Raw genomic sequence first — 23,348 nt, 5'->3', positions numbered from 1 at the left:
CCTTTTCCTCTACCTGTTTAGTTCCTTGTTTGCTGTAGTAAACAGTATGCCTCAAAAAGCTTTATCAACACTAATGACACAGATGATCTTGCCTATTTTTCTATATTATTCATTGCAGGAAAAATGTGGTCTAAAGTATTCTTACCTTCCTAACAATTAACTTTGGATGAACTTATGAATAGCATGGAATATGTTCTTCAGAAATTATAGAACCACAGTGGTTTGAAATCTTCATTATTATCTAGCATTAATATTAGAATAACTGATACATAAGATGAATGGAAATGGGTATTTTTTAACTTAGATTGAAATGAAGTAATATTAGTAGTTTTCTCCTCTCCCTAAAAAATAGTGTATTTAACTAGCAGTTAAAAACTCGGTTATTTTAAATTGAAATTTATCATTTATTTAGTTATAATAAAATTGAAATTTATAAAAATAGAACAGTTTATTGTTATAAATACATATTTATGAATATGTTGTGAACATATGTCTGATTGTGTTTTAAAATAGATATGACCACATTCTGAAGTGGGAACTCTTCCAGCTGGCTGACCTGGATACATACCAGGGAATGCTAAAGTTGCTTTTCATGAAAGAACTGGAACAGATTGTTAAAATGTATGAAGCCTACAGACAGGCTCTTCTCACGGAGTTGGAAAATCGCAAGCAGAGACAGCAGTGGTATGCCCAGCAACATGGCAAGAATTTTTAAGTTAATTTTTTAAAAATAAAATTTAAGTTTTATTATAAGGGCTTTAAAATATTTTCACAGATTAAAAAAAAAAAACTGCAAACAAGTACTTTGGTTAATAAAGGCAGCTTACTTTTTTGGAAATTATAAAATTCTAATTTTACATGTATTTTGTTATTAAAAATATTCTTTTATTGAGAAAAAAATGAGTTTATCATTTTAAGAGCCAACATGGCAGACACTTCTAAATGCTGTATATTTGGAAACTGCTTTGAATATTCTCGGTGGAGACAAATGCAACAAGAAATGTCATTTAACCAGATATTAAATAGGAAATGATCAGTTGGTAAACTCTCACAGTAGCAGTACCTTTCTTCAAAAAACAGAACGAGAGAGATAACCTATGCAGTATTTAAAAAAATGTTTACTGCTTTAGTGTGGAATATTGTCTGGAATTGGATGGTTTAAATATTACCATTGTATAGTGCAAAACATAAAATGGGATTTGGGACCTTTATTGTGATAAATTTTTATATGTAATGTATGGAGTCACCTTCCCTCCCCCTCCCCCGAATGTAAAGAACCCTTTTAAAACATGTTGAGAAAGTATTTTTTGGTATGAAAGGGTGCAGGGTCTATAATGTTTCAGGAATAAATTTAGGTGTAAGGCCTGTGTGGGAAAAGTGTGCACAGCACTCAAGAGTTGCTAACATTACAGTACTTCCTTTGGACCAGGGCTTTTATGGCATTTAGTAACATGGTGCTGATGAGACAGTGGAGGCTTTTCAACAGCATAGCACGTTGCCATCCCAACAGACTGGGTTGAACTGCCAAAAATGACAATCAGGGATTCATTAAGAAATCTTGGTCATTAAATTGACTCTACATATCTTTTATCTTCTAAGAGTTTGTCACAGAACTTTAAAACCCAGTATTTCTCTCCCAGTTTTTTTCCTTTGGTTTAATAGTTATTAAGACATTGTTCATAATTAGCACAGTACGTTTGATTGCAGGCAAATTTATGGCACGTCTAGCCTATAAATCTCTAGAATTCTGTGAATTTCAAAACTTGTTGAAATAGCTCTTCAGTTATATTTACATGTGTTGTAAATATGTAAATAAATTTTTAGTTTAGGTAATCTTCCAAAATATAAAGCACTCCCAGTTAGATATCAGTGAATCTGAATTATTGATAAAATGTTGAAAATGTTAAATGTTTGATTTTATATAACAAGCTTATTAAATATATTTTTGTGGAAACTAAATGTGTTGCGTTTGAGTCCATGTTTTATGCATAGCACTTATATATATTCGATTTTTCCATTCGGAGGCCCATAGGCAAAGGAAGCAGTATAATGAAAGGGGTATTCCAAAATGAAAATAGACTAGTTGGAATGTTATCAGTGGGAAAAGTTATTTTGCAGGGCATGTGATCAGACTTTCCTAAGATGTGAGCTTCAATATCTTATGAACTCTCACACACTCTTCTGTTTTAATCATTCTTTACTCCTTACTAAATATTACCATTTTATTTAATTAAAGCTTAGCCATTTCTAAGAAAGTTAGAAATTACTCTGTTTTAGAGCTCCCAGATAAGAGGCATTACTTTTTTTTTCATTACCACACTTTTTTTTCCTCTAGAAAGTAAGCTCAATGAAATTCCACTACAGATTTTAGTAATTATAAAAACAATATAGAATCACTGGTTTAAAAGAATTGGAAGATACCTAAAAGGGCTTAGTGTACATGCCTTAAAATGGAAACCTAAATTTGTAATGGTGTCAACATGAAAGAAAATGCATTTTGAATTTAAAAAAAGAGATAGAAATCTTCATCATTCTTTATCATCACCTCCCAAACATTTCCAAATTCAGTTGTTTTTAATATTGGGAACCAGAGTAAACTTTAATAATAGTTCACATGTTAAAAGAATAAACCTATGATGAATACATTTCTTTGTGTACCAAATGAAAAAATATACAATGCAGTGAAACTCAAATACATATACAAAGTGATTTTTTGTGCATTTTTTTTTTTTTTTTGCGCTATGCGGGCCTCTCACTGTTTGCGGAGCACAGGCTCCGGACGCGCAGGCTCAGCAGCCATGGCTCTCGGGCCAGCTACTCCGCGGCATGTGGGATCTTCCCGGACCGGGGCACGAACCCGTGTCCCCCGCATCGGCAGGCGGACTCTCAACCACTGCGCCACCAGGGAAGCCCTGTGCATTTTTGATCAAGAGGTTTATATTCTATATTAAATCATGATAGAAAAGCAATATATAGTTTTTGATAAAGCAACTGAAAAGCTCTCTTATATGTCTTTTATAATAAGAGCTAATGGTATATGTAAGATGGTATAGATTGAATCAAGCCTATTGAGTTATGATGCTATGTTTTAACGAATGGCTATGTGAAATAATTTAAACATTCTTCTGTAGAAATTAAATGAGCATATCCAAATGTGGAGTAATATTACTACATGGTTTAACTATAACCCGGTAGTAGAATTTAGTAAATTCAAGCAGAACACATGTACTGTTATCATAAATAGACAAATTCTTTAAATTATAACAGCATATTTGAAGACAAAATCAGGAAACTGTACATGTTAACAAAATAAAACCATGCATACGTACGTCTGCTTATTAAACACTGAAATAAAGGAACTAAACCATTTTGCAATCTTCAGAGGTGCTTGGTATTTTACCCTGTTCTGATGGAAGCACTTTGAATGTTTGCATGGAGATGGAAAACAATATTTAACTGACAATTTGCTCATGCACACCTGTAGTTTTGAAATTTTGGATTAAATTTTCTTCTTTTCTGATTGTTCAGGAGATTCTGACTTTGGTGCAGGAAAAGCTTGATGATGCAGATGTCTGTGGGTTGCTGCTGCACTATAAAGCTTGTATAAAGCCTAGAAATAAAAGAATCAAGATTATAAAACATTGTATTAAATACACAGATATAACTTTTTTCCTTCTTAGTGTAATTAGTTTATGGTATGATATCAAATTTAGCATGCTAAATTTGGAATCCTTATATCATTAATCTGTATGAGATATACATTAATAGCTAATATCTTAGAACACAAAAGTATTTTCAGATGTCCAATGTGTGGGTCGATCTTCATGGTAAATGTTCTATCCTCAGACTGCATTTTCTTTTACCTTTCACACCTTTTGGAGCAGAGCTTCCTAACCACTGTGCCCTAGGGGTGTGTTGAAAACTCATACTGTGAATATTATTAGTTTTAGAGGAATTATAGGAGCTCATAACTTCTGACTGCCAATAGCTACTTTATTATACATAGGTAGACCACTTGCTATTGGAGCTTCCTGACAGGTTTTTCAAAAAGGGACCACTTTTATTCTCCATGATTTCCTGCTATGGTCATGCAGATAAGCAGGTGTGTTACCCTCTCCCCTGCCACACTGGGCTCTCTCAAACATGCTCTCTTGCCTTGTTTCCATTAATTAGTTCATATCTTACAAAACGTTATTCAGAAACATTACGTCAGAGAGTCTTCATTAAAACTACCTCTGTCATTGTTGTCTGTTTAAGAGTGTTTGAGTCATAGGAATTTATTGCTTTATGTGTCCATAAATATTTTTATGTTCTTTTCTTTCCCCTCAGCTTGTGTGAGATTCATTACCTCCTCTGACTTTCACATAATAATGAACACTCAGTTAAGGCCAGTTTATCTGATGTAATTCTGAAGTCTGTAAAAAGTCTGAATATTTTTAGAAGTTGGATAAAAGCCTGATATCCTTAAATAGTAATCAATCCCCAGGAAATTCCATTCATTTTTATGTTTTTGAGTCTGCATGGCTACTTTCTTTTGATTTTCTTAAGTCTGAATTGTACTATCATCAATTCTATGAATGCATATTGGTGCAACCTTAGTTCTACTGTATTATATGATTCTAACACATTCAGTTTAATCCATGTTCTCTTAAAAGCTTAGATATTTTTCTTAAGGCTTGATTTACAAAGTTGAAATTTGTTTTTACCTTTTTAGTGAATTTATTTTACTGAATCTTACATGAAATAATTCCTTATGACTTGTAAATATTACATGTATCCTTGGTATTTGATTGGACGACATAATCTAGTTATATATAACAGCAGAAACTGAGGAATTATGTGCTATCTCTGTAGTTGTTGAAGATCAGTTTTGCTTCCTGAAGATAATGACCTAAATGATTCCACAGAGATAATTTTTCTTACGTAACAAGTGATTCCTTCTTAGAAGCTTAGATTTTTCCTCAGATACGGAGTTTTGTGCAGTGGGAGAAATGAACACCAATTTACAGGAAAGTTACACTGCATACTGGTCTGAAACCTGCTTAAAGTGGTATAGGTAACTCAGAAGCCAAAGTTAAAAACAACTTCTAGGGCTTCCCTGGTGGCGCAGTGGTTGGGAGTCCGCCTGCCGATGCAGAGGACGTGGGTTCGTGCCCCGGTCTGGGAAGATCCCACATGCCACGGAGCGGCTGGGCCCGTGAGCCATGGCCGCTGGGCCTGCGCGTCGGGAGCCTGTGCTCCGCAATGGGAGAGGCCACGGCAGTGAGAGGCCCGCGTAACACAAAAAAAAAAAAAAAAAAAAAACAAACAAAAAAAAAACAACTTCTAAAGATTGTAGCTCCATTTACTCTCCAGTAGTTAAGTTTCCTGAAGATTCATAACTGTACTTGTTTCACTCTGCAGTAGGGCAAAATGCCCAACGTTGGAGCTTAAGAATTTTGAAATTTTCTAAACATTCAGGAAACAAAACATAAAATATTCATGATAATCAACTCTTATGTTTCATATGCAGATAAAATCATATGTCCAGAATAAGTTAAGTATTTTAAAACCATTGCCAAAATTCACAATTAAAATTGTAAATGCTAGAAGAACATAGGAGCTGTAGTCACCAAAGATTTTTTGATGTACATTGAGATATCCTTTAATGGCTACTTGGCTTATAAAATAAGAATATCATAATGTTTATAAATACATGCTCTTAATTTAAGAAGAAATTTAACTTACCTCATTTGTACTTCCCTGTGGCAAAGGCAGTTTAAAAGGGAGAAAAGAAAAGTATATATCCTGCTTCATTAATAGCATTATGATAATCAACTTTGTTTACAGTAGTAATTTGTGAGCATTTAAGAACAAATAACCCTGCAGAGTTTTTCAGTTTAGATTACATATTTAATGTGAATCTTTTGAAGAACCCAGTTCTATATTCATCACAGGTTTCAGCATCATATTCTAGGTAGGCTTTGGGATTTACCTCAAATAGCCTCTCTTCATCTTTTGAGGTTGAAGGGCTATTTGAGGCAGTGGCTCAGAGGATCCAATTTTAATTCATTCTTTTCCCGTAGTGTTACCATTTATTTATCTCAACTAGATTCTTCAAAGACACACGGCAAATCCATCAGTTACAATTCTCTTTTAAAGAGTATGTATAATTACACTCAATGCTGGGAGAACTGTAGCTATTACTTGCTACCTAGAGACCATAAATATTCTTAACTCCAAACTTTTATGAAGAATCTCAACTTTAGCTTCACTAAATTCCCCTAAATTTAACTGAAGACACTTCCAGAATGACATAGTTGATTATTATTCTAGGTGTGTTTATAATTGTCTCCCCTATCCATACTCAATTATTTGAACAGTGGACCATGGTGACCCTGGGTTGGTTAATTGAACCATAAAGGACAACTGATCCATAAGCAGCTGATCCAGAGGTTGACCTGGACTCATGCCAGGGCCTGGTACAAATGTAAAGTTCAAATAGAGACGGTGTGAAGTGATCAGATACTGTGTTTAGGGGTTTTACTAAAAGAGACAGTGCTATGACTTCAGATGGTGGTTTACATATGCTCCTAACAAAGCCAGTGCTAGTCAAATGATAGGTTGTAAGTATGAAGTAATGAACATATAATCGAATCACAATCAGCTAAATAAAAACTTGATTGTGTTTTCTCACTTAACAGCTTTAACTTTTAGGATAAGAAAAAGTGAAAACACTACCTAATCCACGTATGTTTGAAAAATATTGCAATGTTGACTGGAAAACAGTTGTGTAGGACTTTACATGTTATATTACAGTTAGCTGTTTGTATCTGGCCATCTTGACAGATTCTAAAGCTCTTGAAGACTGGGGCCCAAGTCTCCTGTTCACCTGTATATTTACAACATCTAACATAGTGTCCGGAACATAGATAGCATTCAAATGTGTGCTGCATTTAGTTGAAGAGAATTAAGTGTTCCTACCTGGTCCCACAAGGCTGCAGCCACTTGGTCTATTACAGCACCCAGCTCTCGGTATTCTCCAGAGTACCGGATGTATGCCCAGGTGCACAGAGTAATAAGGGTCAGTCCCATTATCATATTGCATAGGCTAGCTATGATGTCCAAACCAATGAATCCAGTCACACCAGCAATCACATATGTGATAAAGATGACAACAAACAGTGTGGCTGGGGTACGAGCTGCATGGAAGATATTTTTGCTGTCATTGTGCTTGATGTACTGGATGTAAAGTTCATCTATTTCACTCTCCAACTGTTGCAGGTAACGCCGGCTAAATTCCTCCCCACCCATCTTCTTCACCCCTCGGAATAGCTTCACAGATTCTTCCTTAAGTTCCAGATGTTTCGTCTGCAGGTCATTAGGGGCCAGAAATGGTTTGTCACCACCACAGATCTGTATCGGATAGAGAAGTATTCACGCAGTGCACAGTACAACTAGCAACTGTATCACAATTTTGCACTTAGCTAGTTGAATTTGTTAGAACACATTACTAATCAGAAGGAGCCTGCATTATGTTTCGTCAACCCACATCTTTCCATACTCCATTTCTATCAGGCGGGATTATAAGTGCGACTGGTACTTTATAGGTGACTTATATAAAGCCTTTCTTAATTTTTATTCTCTTTTCGACGTGGGAAGGAATATCCGTGACTTAATCCGATTTCCTCACGATGTGGAGGTGAACTGCAAACTCAGTTCATTCATAGAATGAATCCAAATTTAAGAAAACTACTTACAGTCAAGTTCCTGCAGGAAATTTATTCTAACTACACTGAACTAATTTTGACCAAATGAAGTTTAATTTAAAACAATGAGCAATGCTATAAAGCCCTAAAGTGAAACTGTGGAAAACATTTCCTTCAGCAGTTTCACTGATTTTTGTTTGGAGCCCATTCGGTATTTCTTCAAGAGACTAAATGGAAGCATATTAAATGTTCTTGGACCAAATTTTCAACTTTTTTTTCAAAAGTTACATGGGAAATCTCTGTTACCCATACCATTCACTTATTTGTGATTTACTTATATAAAGGAGACTCTCATTCCACTTCCCCTTTAATTATGTTGTAAACACCATTCCATATACTATATTTCTCTTGATTCTAAGACTCTTATCAATTTTGGATGCAATTTTGATTTTATAACATTTTCAGTGGAAAGAAAACTCATCACATTAGTAGATACCATAATCATTAGATGCCTCCTAATTCAGAATGTTAAAAAGAGGAAATATAGTACTTAGAAATATTGGTCCTTGCAGTTTATTTTTTTCTAACAGGTTTTTATATTTAAGATAGAAATTGGACTGTGGAATGTAGGGAGGTATAGTGGAGAGGGTAGCATATGTTATTTTAGCCACTAGATCTTATAAATAGTGGGAAAATCTGTACCCCTCCACCCCCGCAAAATGTGTGTGTTATAAAGAGATAATTCATTTAAAATACATTTAAATTGTGCACACATCATGTTCTCTTCTTGATTTGTTTTTAAAATATTTTAGGAATACCATAAAAATGTGATACACATAGTTTGAGAAAGAATAAGTCAAAGCCACTTCTGCATGTGTATACAGGGTAACTTGGAAGAAAAAAGAATGAGCTCATGGAAGAAATACTGATTTTATTTGAAACATCATTTAAGGGACTTCCCTGGTGGTGCAGTGGTTAAGAATCCTCCTGCCAATGCAGGGGATGCAGGGGACATGGGTTCGAGCCCTGGTCCGGGAAGATCCCACATGCTGTGGAGCAACTAAGCCCATAAGCCACAACTACTGAGCTTGTGCTCTAGAGCCCGCGAGCCACAACTACTGAGCCTACGTGCCACAACTACTGAAGCCCGCGTGCCTAGAGCCCCTGCTCTGCAACAGGAGAAGCCACCGCAGTGAGAAACCTGCACACCAGAACGAAGAGCAGCCCCCACTTGACGCAACTAGAGAAGGCTCACACACAGCAACGAAGACCCAATGCAGCCAAAAATCAATCAATCAATTAATTAATTAAAACATCATTTAAAATACTATTTAATTCTTACCTCTTCCATTTTTTTATTGTATGTATCCTTGGCAGTTGCCACGGCTGCTAAATTGTTAGCTTCCGCTGTGGCCTTCGGACAAAGTACAAAATATGATGTAAAATGGAATTCATATTTTATTAAACTTCCACAGGCAGTTTTCATATATGAGCATTATGTGCAAGAAATATGCAAGAACTCAAGGTCATCACATAATTTGAAAAGTGCTGAAATATTTCTACTACATCTTTTAAAATTAAAACTTCAAAATGCATAAAATATAGTTTACTCAATAAACCATAGTTCTAAAATGAATTTTCATTTAGAAGATTGTTCCTCTTTATAAATATTTTTAAGCCTTTCACCAAGTATGGGGGGGAATCTATAAATCCAAACACATGGGAAATAATATATAGTACATTTTATATATACTAATATATATAAAAATATGTCAACTTTAAGGATTACTGATAGAACAGTGTATCACTGATAACAAAAAGAAACCATCAAGAACTTAAGAACTTTAAGAAATAAGTATGGAAAAAGTGAGTTTTTCCTTTTCTAAGTATAGAGGCCACTTGTTTAAAACCTGCTTTTCTACTTCTTGTTACATGTGTGAATCTAAACCACAGTCTGAGTCTTCTCCAAACAAATTTAGTACAAAGACAATGCAGACTCTTGTATCTCAGCATGCTAAGTGAGGCTGCTATATGTGTATGTGAAAATGTTTAGATGAACACACAAATGGGTAGTTACTAGAAAAATAATCTTCCAATAAGTCATTCCATCTACTATTTATATTTGGTGATTTCCAGCAGCCAGATTGGAGCATATCGTTAGCTTAGCTTTAGTGACAGTATGTTTTAGAATGTCAAGCCTCCTGATGAATAAATACCTGTAACATGGATTTGGGATGTGGTAATTCTTCACCTTGATAGATCTTTATATAAGCCTAAAAAAAAAAAGAGAAAAAGAAAAAAAGAAAAAGACTCACGTTCAAGTAATTGCGTTCAATATTTCTCTAAGCCTGTTAAATTGTATTCTAAGGTCTAAGGTCTTGACGGTTCAAAAAAATAAATAAAGTCTTGATAGTTTCAGGAACTGTTATCTCTTTCTCATACTTTAATTCCCTCTTTCTTAATTCTTGTTCCCTTTTCTGAAAGGTCCTCTTCACACATCTCCACTTGCCAATCCCACCCTTCTTAAAGGCTTAACTCGATACCACCTCCTTTAAAACTTTCTCAGATCCCTCTGCTAGGAGTAACATTTCTTTTTCAGTTACTCACAGGAATTTGTACCTGCTGCTGCCACAAGCTTTATGGAACAGATCTGTTCAAGGGCCCTGAGTCTCCTACTAAATTCTAAGCTCCTCCACAGTGTTTTCTGCACAGCAAGAATTCAAATTTTAGATAAATAACATGTCATTTATTGCTGAGAGTGGTGAAAGTAAATAATCACACAGGAGATATACAACCACATTTTAAATGACAAAACGTGGATTTTAAAAATTGATATTTTAGTCCTTGGAGCATCAATCTAAAAATTATATTGGTAACCGAAATCTATATATGTGTGTTGGTTACAAAAAAAAGTGTTATATTTGGGGCTCCCTGAGGTAAATAGGTAAATGCAAATTAAAATAGTTCCACTTCACATTGGCCCTTGGTGCAGAGAGCAGGAAGTGTGGAAGAATTTTCTCCAGGAGGAAGGCAAAGTATAGCCTGTTAGGGAAAATCTTCAGAATGAAGGTGAAATTCAGTATAGGTCATGACTGAAGACTAAGTGGTATGAACCCTGGGAAACATCTCCTCCCTCAAAAAGAGATAGACTTTTCCAACTCCAGGATACATTTATGTTTCAAAATATATTTCCCTCAAGATGAAAGGCGATAGTAAAGTTACCTCAAGGAGTTTTCTCAAAAAATAATTTCAGAAAGCAAGCTCCTCTTGGGAGTCTAACCTTTTTAAAAATCATTTCTGTATATTCCTCATGCCTTTGCCCCTATATTACAAAGTCTATAATTTTTTGTTGTTTAAAACAGGAACTGCATTCCAAACATGTCAAATCTAAGTACTCACAACTTCTCTAGAAATGAGAGTGATACCTTGAAGTACTCCACCAGACCTCGGCAGGTGATTTTGTTCCCATTGATCTCTTTAATGTCTAGGCTCTCAGGACTAAGTAGCCAAGGAATGAGTATTTTCAAGTTTTTGATGAATTCTTCATCTATTTCTATAAGTAAAAGCAAATTCATCATTTAAAAAATCCTATCCAGCCCTCCATGCCATAAAATAAAACATCCTTTGATTTCCTCTGTTTCTTCCCCAGTGATAAAGCTACTACTTACTTTCCCATCATCTAAATTACTCCCGAAACCCACTTTTCTCAGGGTGAACGATACTCCTCGCCCAAACTCCTATGGCTGATCTTTCTTATCTTCACTCCAATTACTTATTTATCTTGTCTTCCACCTATAAAATAGCTTTCTTGATATTAAATGCTATACAAATGTTTTACACCCCATTCACATAACCAGTTCATGTATTCTGATGCCTTTAAGTCCTGTTCACGGTTCATGGTTTTATATATATAGGGTCATAAAGGGGGGAAAGGGTGGATATTTACTGCTTTCTAAGATGTATTCCCTCCAGAAAATGTATCCAAAAGTTGTTCTGTATTTAGTGTGCCCACCTTAGGACAAGTGTATAGAAGTGGGGAAGGTGTGGTAACTACGACTCAAGTTCAAAAAGATAGTGATGCTGCTGCTGCTTCTAGTAGTGAAACGCAGCAACACACAATAACACTGAAAAAGGCTGGGTTTCCCTGGTGGCGCAGTGGTTGAGAGTCCGCCTGCCGATGCAGGGGACACGGGTTCGTGCCCCGGTCCGGGAGGATCCCACATGCCGCGGAGGGGCTGGGCCCGTGAGCCATGGCCGCTGAGCCTTCGCGTCCGGAGTCTGTGCTCCGCAACGGGAGAGGCCACAACAGTGAGAGGCCCGCGTACCGCCAAAAAAAACCCAAAAAAACCCCAAACACTGAAAAAGGCAATGGAGGCCTCATAGCTAGTGGATCAGAGGTAGTCTGAGTTATTTGGTACAATTGATTGCCCATGACCCATTTTATAGCATTAGGTTCAAACTTAACATTACAGATTTAGCACAGTAATACAGAAAACAGATCTTCAGAGAAGTCTTTTGAACACAGCAAAAAAATTTTTTTTTAGCAATAATTTTTTAAATCATTATTTCAAAACATATAGAAAACTACATAAGAAGCAAGATATGTCCAGAGACTTGGTATCTAAGAAAATGCAGTAACTGCCTATAATTTTTTCAATCTGAATTTCAGCAGAGTCACTGAGTTTTCAGGCTTTGGGATTGGTGATTTCTGAGGTCTTTTTTTTTTTTTTTTCTTTTTTTTTTTTTTTTTCTGAGGTCTTAAGGATAAAGATTCAAACCTTATGATTGTGTTTGCGTGTTCCCTGCTTGTTATTATGACCCCAACATACACTGAAATACTAGTTTACATAAGAATTTATGGTTCTCTTCTCTTGCTTACTGCTTTTATGACATGTATGAGCATGCCACTGGAAATTCTTCCAACTTTTTTGCTTCATGTTTTGTACAGCTTTGAAATTTGTGTCCATATTGCATGAGGACTTGGACAGGAGTTCATTCAAATTTATTTTTCTGTTTGCACTGTACCAATTTTTACTGATAATTGTGCTTTGTATCCGTATAGGCTTGTTCAAATGTATTTATTATTGTGGTTTGCTTTTAGTTACCGATTTTCACTGAAATACTGGTATTTGTATTATGTTACTATGCTCCTTTGTTGTGTTTTGTTGCCTACTATGTATTCGTATTCATCGATGCTAACAGTTTTCTTTTTTGCTATATGATTTTATGCTTTTTTCAACATTAGTAGAATATTACTATATATCTAGAATATATGAATTCTTCCTGAATTTCTGTATAAAACAAAAAGATTTCTCCTTATAAAACCACTTTAAAATCACCTTCAAAACATGTACTTAAATTCCACTCCCCCCACAAATTCCTTATAAATTGTTAATGGGATAAGATACAACCTGTGTATCTAATGCACCAACAACTGTGTTAATTATCATCAAAGTAACCAGCGTCACAGCATACATTTGGATTAAAAATGTGTTCTGAAGATAGCATTAGCCATAGTCTATTTCTACAAGTGTGTTGAAAGAGTATGTGAGAAACTATCATCAAAGAATTTTTGCACAATTGTTTGTTCAAAGACATTTCTTCCCCAGAGGCAACCACTCAGATGCCAGCCCTCTGGAGAACAGCATGGCCAGCAGACAAGACATCCTGGATAGAAATAACACCACATTATAAGATTCAGGATGGAAAAATAATGTAGATAGCAGACTTTCAAAACTGCCCAAAGAAACACTGAGGCAAAGCAGAACATTTGGGCACACAGAAGGATTTAGCAGCAGTCCTATAAAGCCTCAATTAAAATGGAAATTTGATGGGCAACTGAAGCTGCCTTTCATTTCTCTTTCTCTCGGGCTAGCCACTTTGGTAAACTCGCAACGTATGGATAACTGTAAACCAACTGTATGAGTCAATATATGTTTAGCCATGTGAGTAAAATTTGATGGAGAACAAATCTATTAAAAAGTACAATTTATATCTGCATGATTTGTCTTAAACTCTCTCCCTGAGTTCTTTCATTGCAAACTGTATCCATTAATTTAAGAACTGTAGCTGTGTACTACAGGAATGAAACAAGGCAGAGTACTTTTTTGTCCCAGTAAAGGACTGTTGTTGAAGGCCTGCCCCTGCTCTGCCTGGTTATGGCTCTCCAACCCCAGAGAAGAAAGAAAGGCCTTGTGGGAGCCCTCTCTTTATGTAACTTATTCAAAACACATTGAAGCCATTAGGTAATTGCACAGTATCAAGAGGTCTGTGTGCTCACTAGCGGGTTGGAATTCGTAAGTGACAGCGAAATTGTAGGATCCTGGAATCCATGCGTTAATATGTGCCTACAGCTGTCTGTTCTGTTGTATAAAGAAGAGACAATTTAAAACATGTATAAAAACAATGCTGATGATCGAGAAATTGGGGGTTCTATTTATGATATTAGCTGCCATAGTGAAATATAAGGTATCTGAGAATAAACGCCATGGATACATGGGGAAAACAATACGTTTGCTTTTCAAACTTGCCAGTTGCATAAAACTGGACACAATGTTATGTTGTCCTTTTTAAAAGTAATTTCAAAGCCCTTTGAGAACAACTGTGCTTCAAAGCTTGTTATGTCACTGTCTCATCACCCCTGGCACAATGCAGAAAGGCCACAGTAAATTAAGCAAATGTCCAAACTCAGTGGTGTACTCAATGCTAGGCTTACAAGTAAAAAAGTCAGAAATGTCTTTGTACCACCTTGTATCAACTGCAAAGCAAATATCTAAAGACCTGGTGATTATTAGGCAAGATTAGCTTCTGCTTCTGCAGACCCCTGCCTCCACCTCCCACTGCCCACCCCCACCCCCGTTTTTTTTTTAACAATTTGAGTTGCTTTGGAATCTTTAAACATTAGTCATGCCTCTGTTTAAGAGATAATTACATGCTGTTAGTTTGAAAAACACTCTGGTGCTTTTGGTTTTTTAAGAAACTGGTGCCTCATCCAGAAGAGGATTTCATTATTACTGAAGTTTTTAATGATGTATAATCAAATTCTTTAGCAGCAGTTTTTAAAGAGCTTCCACTTCAGTACTATGCAATATTTCTATCTCTAATTATATAACTTAACACAAACATTCCAATAATATAGGCATCTATTTTCCTTTTTCATGTAAATAAGGAAAATTAAAAAGGAAGATATTAAGGAGCATTTCTCAATACAGAGGTGAGCACGAACCTAGGAGAAAGGGCGAGGGTTACTGCCTCCCAGGTGAAGGCAGGATTTAGCCTATTTTCTCAGTGTGCGTCTTCAGTACCCATAGAATCCCATAGTTCACCAAGGAGGTACTCTAGCCTGAGCCCGGGATTCCCAATCCTCCTGAAAATTTCCAATCATCAGCCTCACATCAGTGGATAAACAAAACTAGCAGCCATAAACCCAACGGATAAAATGACATTTTTGTAATTAGACTAAGTGACATAAACGAATACATTAAAAGACAGACAAACCTTTCAGTTTTCCATCAAAGTTTGGATTGGTAGCTACTTTTAAGCCAGGATGAGGTAGCAGAAAACAGGAAATTTTGGTGAAACAGGAATGGATGTGTTTTCTAACATTCTGTAGTTCTTCATGCTGGTTCCCCGAGACCTGCAGTAAATCATTCTGAAGTTTAAACTACTTTCAACACAAATTGAACTCCAAAAGAATTCTGTGGCATTTATATTTGCTGTGTCTGTCTGGTCACAATGATAAAAAAAAAAATGACATGACAGGGCTGATACTAAATATGGAAAAGTTTGGGGTGAATTTGCCACATGGCCATATCTAAGTATAGCATACATATGGCATTATTATTACAATTAACAAATATCTACTCTTACGCTAACTTAGATGGGCCTTCCCATTTTTTAGTATAAATCAGTGGGGTTTTACTCTAGCTAGTTCCTACAAATTCAAAATTTAAATCAAAGTACTCACAAGAGACATGAGGAGATCATAAGATATTCCTACCTTCTTTTCAGGAGGTACTCAAGACAGCCTCTTGTCACCTGGTAGGTATACATTTAAATTCTAGAAAGGCATCTGGATAGTTGGATGTTTACTTAAAAGCTAAACTGCCCCCTTTTTTCACATGCATTTGACATTTAACAGTACAAACTACCCTAAAAGTAACTATAACTTAAAAAGGTAAGCTTAGAGATTCTGATTATCGAGGTAGATTTTTTAATCTCCATTTTTTTTTTCTGATTACTCAGTAGGTATTTTGGGAGATATCTGTTCAGTGTAAATAATTCACTCACTATTGAACTATCATGACACAGCAAGTGGAAAGCCTCCTAATATCACCTTCTGTGAACTACTAGCAAAATGTCCTAAGATTGACTTTGGGGATTTCAAAAATTAAATATTTCTGTTAAATTGACCTTAAACCTCTACTAAAACACGAATCCATATATTTGTACTGTCAGTCTTGAACAGATTTAATTCTTCAAATGAAAAGTTTTATCTTTAGGAATAAATCATGGTTTTATAGATATTTACAAAATAACTCTTTTTCTGTATCATAATTATTGATAATGTTTACGGTTGTAACTCTGACATTATTTTAAGTATCAATCTTAGTTTGTTCATAGAGATACTATGAAGGTCAAATGAGATTGTGGCTACTGAGTATCTATTCAGCAAATCATTCAAAAATAATTTAGGTTACTATTGGCGAAATTTCATGCATCTAAATAGTTAACAAACCTTGAGGCGTTTTTCCAAGAATTTGGAGCCACCGTCAGCTCCATACGAAAATTCGTATGGGAAACTCCAGTCTCGAACAAGAAATATCAGACTCTAAGAAACAATAAGAAGAAAAGATTGTTAAAGGAACTCTAAATTTCCTCCCTCTGTTTTTTATTGAAATATATTAGATATTATTGTCATTTGAATAGTGTTCTTCTCCACATAATGGAATTAATAAGCAAACATGAAACCTAAGAAAGTTGTTTCTGAGCAATCTCCCCGCTCTGAGATCATCCTCCCTGTTTCCACTGAATGTGAACAGAAAGCTGCTCCCAAACTGATTATTAAAGTTACATAGTGCCATTCAGCCAGTTTGGGGCATGTCTGTCAGTTTTCAGGAAGCTTTTTATGAAGATTCAAGTTTTATTTGAGGAAAGTTTTCTCCTTTCATTTGTCTAAATATTTTTCCTCTATTACATTTGTTCTACTCTCTTCTGCAGGGGCTCTCCTTATGCATACCTGGTAGGCAGAGGGGGGAGAATCCAGGTTTTGTGGGGCCCTGAAGGTTATACAATCTGGTGGGGGGGGAGGGCTCAATAGGAAAAAGGTACAAAAATGGGCTTGAAAGTTAATATTTATTTAGAGTAAGATACCTCTGTAATACTTTTTTTCCCCCAGTTTTCAGCTGCAAATGCTTTGATCACTTCTTCATATGATAGTTTTGAAATATTTTCTGTTGGAAAGCTAATTCAGTCTTTCCTCTAACAAGGACAAAACTTTTTATTATAAAAATGTTTTTATTATTAATAGTTTAGAAATATTTCAGCTTCACAATTTGTTATTTGTAATATCATATACATTTTTAGTTTCTTCATCTGTCAAATAGAAATAATAATGGAACATGTCTCACAGGAATACTAAATGAGATAATATATATAAGGCATTTTGAACAGCGCCAGGCACCTAATGCTATGTTAGCTATTTGATTTTTATTTCAATGGCCACATAATATTTTCGTACACGGATAGGCCATAGTTTATTTTGCCATTCTCCTAGATGTCTTCCAGTTTTTCTATTATTCTAAGAAATACATTGATAAACATTCTTGAAGCTGAATATTTGTTCACATCCAGAAGGATTTTATCAGGAACTGTTTCCCAAATTAGAGTAATCAGTAGAATCATTCGAGAGGCTTCTAAAAGTACAGAATTCTTGGGTCCCACCTCATACCTACTGAAACCAAAGTAAGAGTAGCTTTCATTTATTGAGTGCCTATTATAAGCCAACCACAATACCAGAATTATATACATGGTATTTCATGCACTCCTGCAACAGCCCCAAGAGAGGTTATAATTTATTATTCACCTTAAAAGAGATATATAAAGATCACCTCCACCCTCACCTGACATTAAGTAATATGCCCAAAGCCACACAGCCAGAGTAGAAGAGTTGGAATTTAAACTGGGGACTTATTCAAAATCCCTGCTGCACTGCCTCAGAGTTAAGTATAAAACATATAGTTTACAATCTGAGGCATTAAAGCACTCTTTTATAAGTTAGATTAAGTTATACTTCAAATTTTAGTTTCTGTAAAAACGTAGGAAGTTGAGAAAAAGTAAGAATATTTAATGAATTTAGCTATCTTTAAATATTTTAAGAGTTTACATCTTTGGGTTTCTAATTGAAGCTTTTAGTCTTCCCCATTAAAATTTACTATCTCTTTTAAGCTATAGGTTCCTTTTTCATCCCTTTTTTCCCTTTACAGTTTATCTGTTGAAGAACCTGGGAATTTGACATGTAGAGATTCCCACAATCTGGACCTTGCTGACTGCATATTCACGGGGCAGTTCAACATGTTCTTTTGTCCTCTGGATTTCCTGCAAACTGGCAGCTGGATGCAGAGGCTTGATCTGACTCCAGTTTTATTTTTTTGGCAAGACTATAGGAAGCAGAGTGTTCTTTTATTAGGAGGCACATAGTATATGATTATTTCTCCTTTGAAGTTATGTCATCTTTGCTTAACTGAAGCTCATTCTTCAGTAGATTTCTCATTAAGGGCTCATGGAAACAACATTCTTTGTGTTCTTACACGCTGATAACAGTTTGTGCCCTTTATAAGTGAAAGTCAGTTTTGCTGGATATAAAATCCTTGGCTCACACTTTCTTACCTTAAACAGGGACTCTTCTTAGTTTGCATTATGGATATTTCTTGTTTCACTACAGTGGAAGCCTGACCCCCCACCCCTCTCTCCCTCTCACCCCTCTCTCTTTCTCTCTCTCTCTCTCTCTCATGTGTGTGTGTGTGTGTGTGTGTGTGTGTGTGTGTGTGTGTGTTCTGTGGATTCTTGTGGGGAGAGGAGAGGTTCTTGTGGAGAGGAGACTTTTAAAACATCTATATACACTATCTTTAAATAGTTCACTATCTTTAGATAGATGGCCATTCTTTTGTCAAAATATGATAATTTGTATTTAGAACACTTCTACCTAAAACATGCATTTTGAAAACAGAGGTTAGCTAAGAAGCAACTTTTGCGAAATAGAGGCTCATGAACCAGGATAAATGAAACCAACTATGTGGATTTGGCAATTTTCACATTTTTCTTGGGAGCGTTTAGTCTCATTTCTTGGTCTTTTTCACTGGGCATCTTCCCAAGTCAACATAATGAGGACCATGTGTAGAACAGGATCAAAGATGAAGTCTTATTTTCTTAATAAGCAATCTATATTCTATCTCCCTATAGTGTCAAATTCCAAGTTCCCTGCCTAATGGTCCCGGCCAGTGACGTGCTGGTGTAAACTGGCTCTCCAGCAGCAGCAACATGCCTTGATTTGTAGCATTTGACAATTTCTGTTGTGCAAACCTGCCTACCATGGCTGATGTCAAGCTACTAACAGTTTAATACTTGGCTTATATAATTCCTGAATATTTACTAGTTAGCTGTCAAAGTAATATGAGCCAGCTACAGAACCACCACTGGCCCCATCCCCTCCCGAAATAATTTGTATGCTTTACATTTATCCTGTATGGAATGCTATGAATCTCAGTTCTTATTTCAAAAGCCATCCATTTTTCCACACTGCTGAATTTTGATTTGTTCATACATATAGGTAGAGATAAAAAATCAAGGACACAAATTACCCTAATTTGCTCAGATAAGAATATCTGAAGTCATACTTTTTAAAATAAATTAAATCCAGTCAGGCAACTGGGGCAAATGATGGACCTACACCATGCATATCCTACAAATGATCATATTTTTTAAATCATGAAAAACATCATAACCTTTGTTTATTTCCCTTTGAAGACCATAGCCTTTAGGAAATTATTCAAAAGGAGTGCTATAGCACTACTATTAGTAGTAATGAAAATGGAAAAAAAACCCCAAATGCTTAACAATTAATTGGGAATGGCTATACAAATTATGGCATATTAATATATTACATAGCTATTAACATTGCAAAATGTGGAATATATCAATACATGTGTTGATTATATCAGTATAAAAAAGCCATGTGGGGGCTTCCCTGGTGGCGTGGTGGCTGAGAGTCCGTCTGCCGATGCAGGGGACACGGGTTCGTGCCCCGGTCTGGGAAGATCCCACATGCCGCGGAGCGGCTGGGCCCGTGAGCCATGGCTGCTGAGCCTGCGCGTCCGGAGCCTGTGCTCCGCAACGGGAGAGGCCACAACAGTGAGAGGCCCGCGTACCGCAAAAAAAACCCCAACTATATAAAACAATGTTATTTGAATTATAATGCTAAATTTGTGTGCACATCCATTATAAATACATGAAAATACTCCCAAACTCCCAGGAAAAAACTCTTGTAGAGCCATGTAGCCAGTAAATACCTAAACTGGTTGTAACCTGCCTGTTTAATCAATCAATTTCAGTTTTAATTTCAGTTTCGGGTAATAAGTAAATACTATAACGTGTTTTAAACCCATCTAATTAAGTAACAACTCACTTCAATTAACAGCCCACTGAAAGCCAACCAGTGACAGCTTCATACTTTAAAACTCAGTCAAGTAGCAGAAGACTCGCTCCAGAAAATTGACTGAGGCTGGTGTCAACCCGTTTCTCACCTCTATAACCAACACGAAACATGCTTCTGTGTACGACAAAAAATCATTCAAAAACTGATGTCAACCCATTCTTGTTTCTTTAAACCATGAAAATCCAAAACAAACAAACCGTTTGTAACCGTTTGTTTGTTATGCATATAACAACCTGCATATAACCGTTAGTTTGTTGTTATACTCAATGAGACTGTGCCTCACAAGCATAACTCTTTACTTAACTCACCAATAAATTCAGCTTTGGTTTTTGTATCAGATTTTGAGCGACGGTCTCATCCTCTGGCAATTCTAGAAGTTTTAAGTGCCCTCACTTGGCAGTTTTAAGTGCCCTCACTTGGCAGTTTTAAGTGCCCTCACTTGGCAGCTTTTTTTAAGTGCCCTCACTTGGCAGTTTTAAGTGCCCTCACTTGGCAGCTTTCCCTATGACCCTCAGACTAACATGTGCATTCTCCCTGTCCTTTGTTCCCAAATTTCATTTGTCCTTTGAATTTACTTGCAGGTGAATTTATCTCAACAACGATCTGATCTGAGTTCTGATTTGTTTCACTGAGCTCTTGTTGCTAATTTCTTATCCTAGGATTTTTGTTATAAAGACTCAGCGGGTCTTTATATGGGTCATTAGTTCTAAGTCTTTGTTTAACCTTTAGTTTCGGAAGTATACTCATTTTATAAATAATTATACCTAATTTCTGTATAAGGTTATTAGAACTTTTGGTTTAGAGGTATACTATTTAGGAAATATTTTTGCCATTAATCTGTTTATGGTTTTGCTGCTTGCTTTACCTTATTTTGTTTGAAAATTTGTACAAAGTCTTGTCTCATGTATTTTATCTTGAATTGTCTTTTGTCACTGAATATACAAGGAAGTGCTCTATAAAGGACAGATAGAGGCAAAGGCCTAAAAAGTCCCCAGATTAATCAGGATGCCCCAAAGACTAACGGCTGGAGGTCGGTTAAACTAGCAACAAATTTATGCAAAAATAATTAGTCAAATTTTGCCTTGGGTCCTCTAACAAAGCTTTCAAGAGGACACTCCCGCTCTTGTCAATTTGCGAGTCTCTTTGTTTACTCCATAACGCAGGATCAATGATTGTCAGATTATTGATTGTACAGCACTGTTCTAACCTCTCATGGCTTGAGGAACCAGATGCTTTTCATAAACACACAATTTGACCAACTTGTTTGTTACAGGCTTGTATATATCAAAGCTGCAATCTCCTCCTGGAAGAATTTCTGCTTCCTATTTGCATTGCAGTATAAGCCTAATATTTGCACTTACAATAATAAATGATCTTTTAAAAAATTTAGAATAACATTGTGTTGAGCTTTGGACATGTCAAAATAAATAATTAATACAGTTTAGAGGTGCTCTATAAAAATGAAGAGAAAATATCAAACACTCATTAATTAGCTTCTTTGATTAGTAAACTGAGGCCTCAAAACAAACTGCTGACTCCCAAATAATCTCTGTTTGATTCTCTAACTTTCTGAAATTACCCTCCCGTATCTCTCTCTACTCAGTTTTGTCTTCACCAATCACTTCACCCCTTCAATTCCTTCTGCTCCTTTCCCTGACCTCCTAAACCATTTCCTAAGGAATTTTTGCAGGAAAAAAAGTAGTCACATTGCCCCAAACTACTTAAAATTGCTAGACCAGAAGGCTGTTGTAAAGAAGCTGAATTTAAACCCTGGTCTAGAGTTCAGTTTTAAGGAATTTCTTTTAGCCCAGGAAGACAGAAATTTGCCGCAGAATTCAGGATTCTGTTACTTACTGTCCTCAACTATCAGTTATTTTCCAACTAGTTCACTTAATTCTTAGTCCCTCAGGTGGGAAAAAATGGTTAAAAGCAGTAGGGTAAGAGAGACCAGAAGGACATTTAAATAACTCAGGTCATTACCAAAAAAATTTTTAAAAATTTTAATAGCCTTTCAAGGGCAAGAAAAATAGAAAAAACACCACACAAGGCCATTTCAGAAGACTTTCTCTTCAAGATGAATCGGACATAGATTCAAAATTGTGAACAATATAAGAATGAATCAATAGGAAACGTTAAAAATAGACTTTAGGAGATTTTCAAACAATACTCCGGGTACCTAAATAGTCAAAGTAAAGGGAACCTTGTCTTCTCTTTCTAAAATGTGCTCAGACATAAAATACAGGAATCAGAGAAAAACTTGAATGAGAAATTATCAACTTAGAAATTTCCAATTTCCAATTTATGGGTGGCTTTTCAGAGGGTAGAAATAAAAAAATTTGTGGCCCTCCAGATAAAAACGACCAAAATATCCTCTGTTCTCTAAGACTCAGGGAGCCTGTCCATAAGGACAGATATTGTAAGCAGAAAATCCACTGGAAGAAACAAAGTTTCATATTAGCTAAAGATACCTACAGTGTGTATGATTCAGAAAGAAACTGAAGAATCTCTTTGAGTAAAAGTCTCTAAGGATATAGACAGAAGAAGTAGAGAAGACTCTATAAGAGTCCAGATTAACCCCTTTCAAATTATCGTAAATCTTTCTTTTTTATATACACAAAAAGATTAGGTCATGGCAGGTATTAAATCAGCAACATGGTCAACATCAAAGACTCTTTGCCTTTTATGGTCTATTCCTTGTTTCTGTAGCCAAGGCTTATCCTCCTTGCCTCAGAGCAGTTGCAGCCTTGTTAATTACTTGAAGCATCTACCAACTGTACTAGGACCACCTTTAAATCTGATGGTACAACATACAATCACTATTGCTAACTGAAAACACCTCACTTTTTTCTGTTCGTCTTAACTAATGAAATGTGTTGTTTTTTTTTTTTTTTGGTATTACCATCCATTGATTTAATACTTTCAATTCAGAAACTCTACTAACTTTATCC

General features: G+C 35.8%; 2 protein-coding genes across 2 annotated transcripts in view; one reads left to right on the top strand and one right to left on the bottom strand.

Moving 5' to 3' along the window:
• SAV1 (salvador family WW domain containing protein 1) overlaps positions 1-1,959 on the top strand; it is a 31,089-nt gene extending 29,130 nt beyond the window's left edge. The window contains exon 5 of the mRNA XM_032621215.1: positions 514-1,959. Coding sequence (XP_032477106.1) covers positions 514-715 — 202 coding nt within the window. The 3' untranslated portion in view covers positions 716-1,959. The remainder of the gene's footprint in view (positions 1-513) is intronic.
• Positions 1,960-3,231: 1,272 nt separating this feature from the next.
• Positions 3,232-23,348, bottom strand: part of ATL1 (atlastin GTPase 1) — a 76,448-nt gene continuing 56,331 nt past the window's right edge. Inside the window, 7 exon segments of the mRNA XM_032621214.1 lie at positions 3,232-3,610; positions 6,964-7,395; positions 9,031-9,102; positions 9,905-9,961; positions 11,114-11,241; positions 15,186-15,324; positions 16,426-16,518. Of these exon segments, the coding sequence (XP_032477105.1) occupies positions 3,500-3,610; positions 6,964-7,395; positions 9,031-9,102; positions 9,905-9,961; positions 11,114-11,241; positions 15,186-15,324; positions 16,426-16,518 (1,032 nt within the window). The 3' untranslated portion in view covers positions 3,232-3,499.

Source organism: Phocoena sinus, chromosome 2 (assembly GCF_008692025.1).
Source record: "Phocoena sinus isolate mPhoSin1 chromosome 2, mPhoSin1.pri, whole genome shotgun sequence".
Lineage (NCBI taxonomy): Eukaryota > Metazoa > Chordata > Mammalia > Artiodactyla > Phocoenidae > Phocoena > Phocoena sinus.
This window is presented reverse-complemented; position numbering and strand designations above follow the sequence as displayed.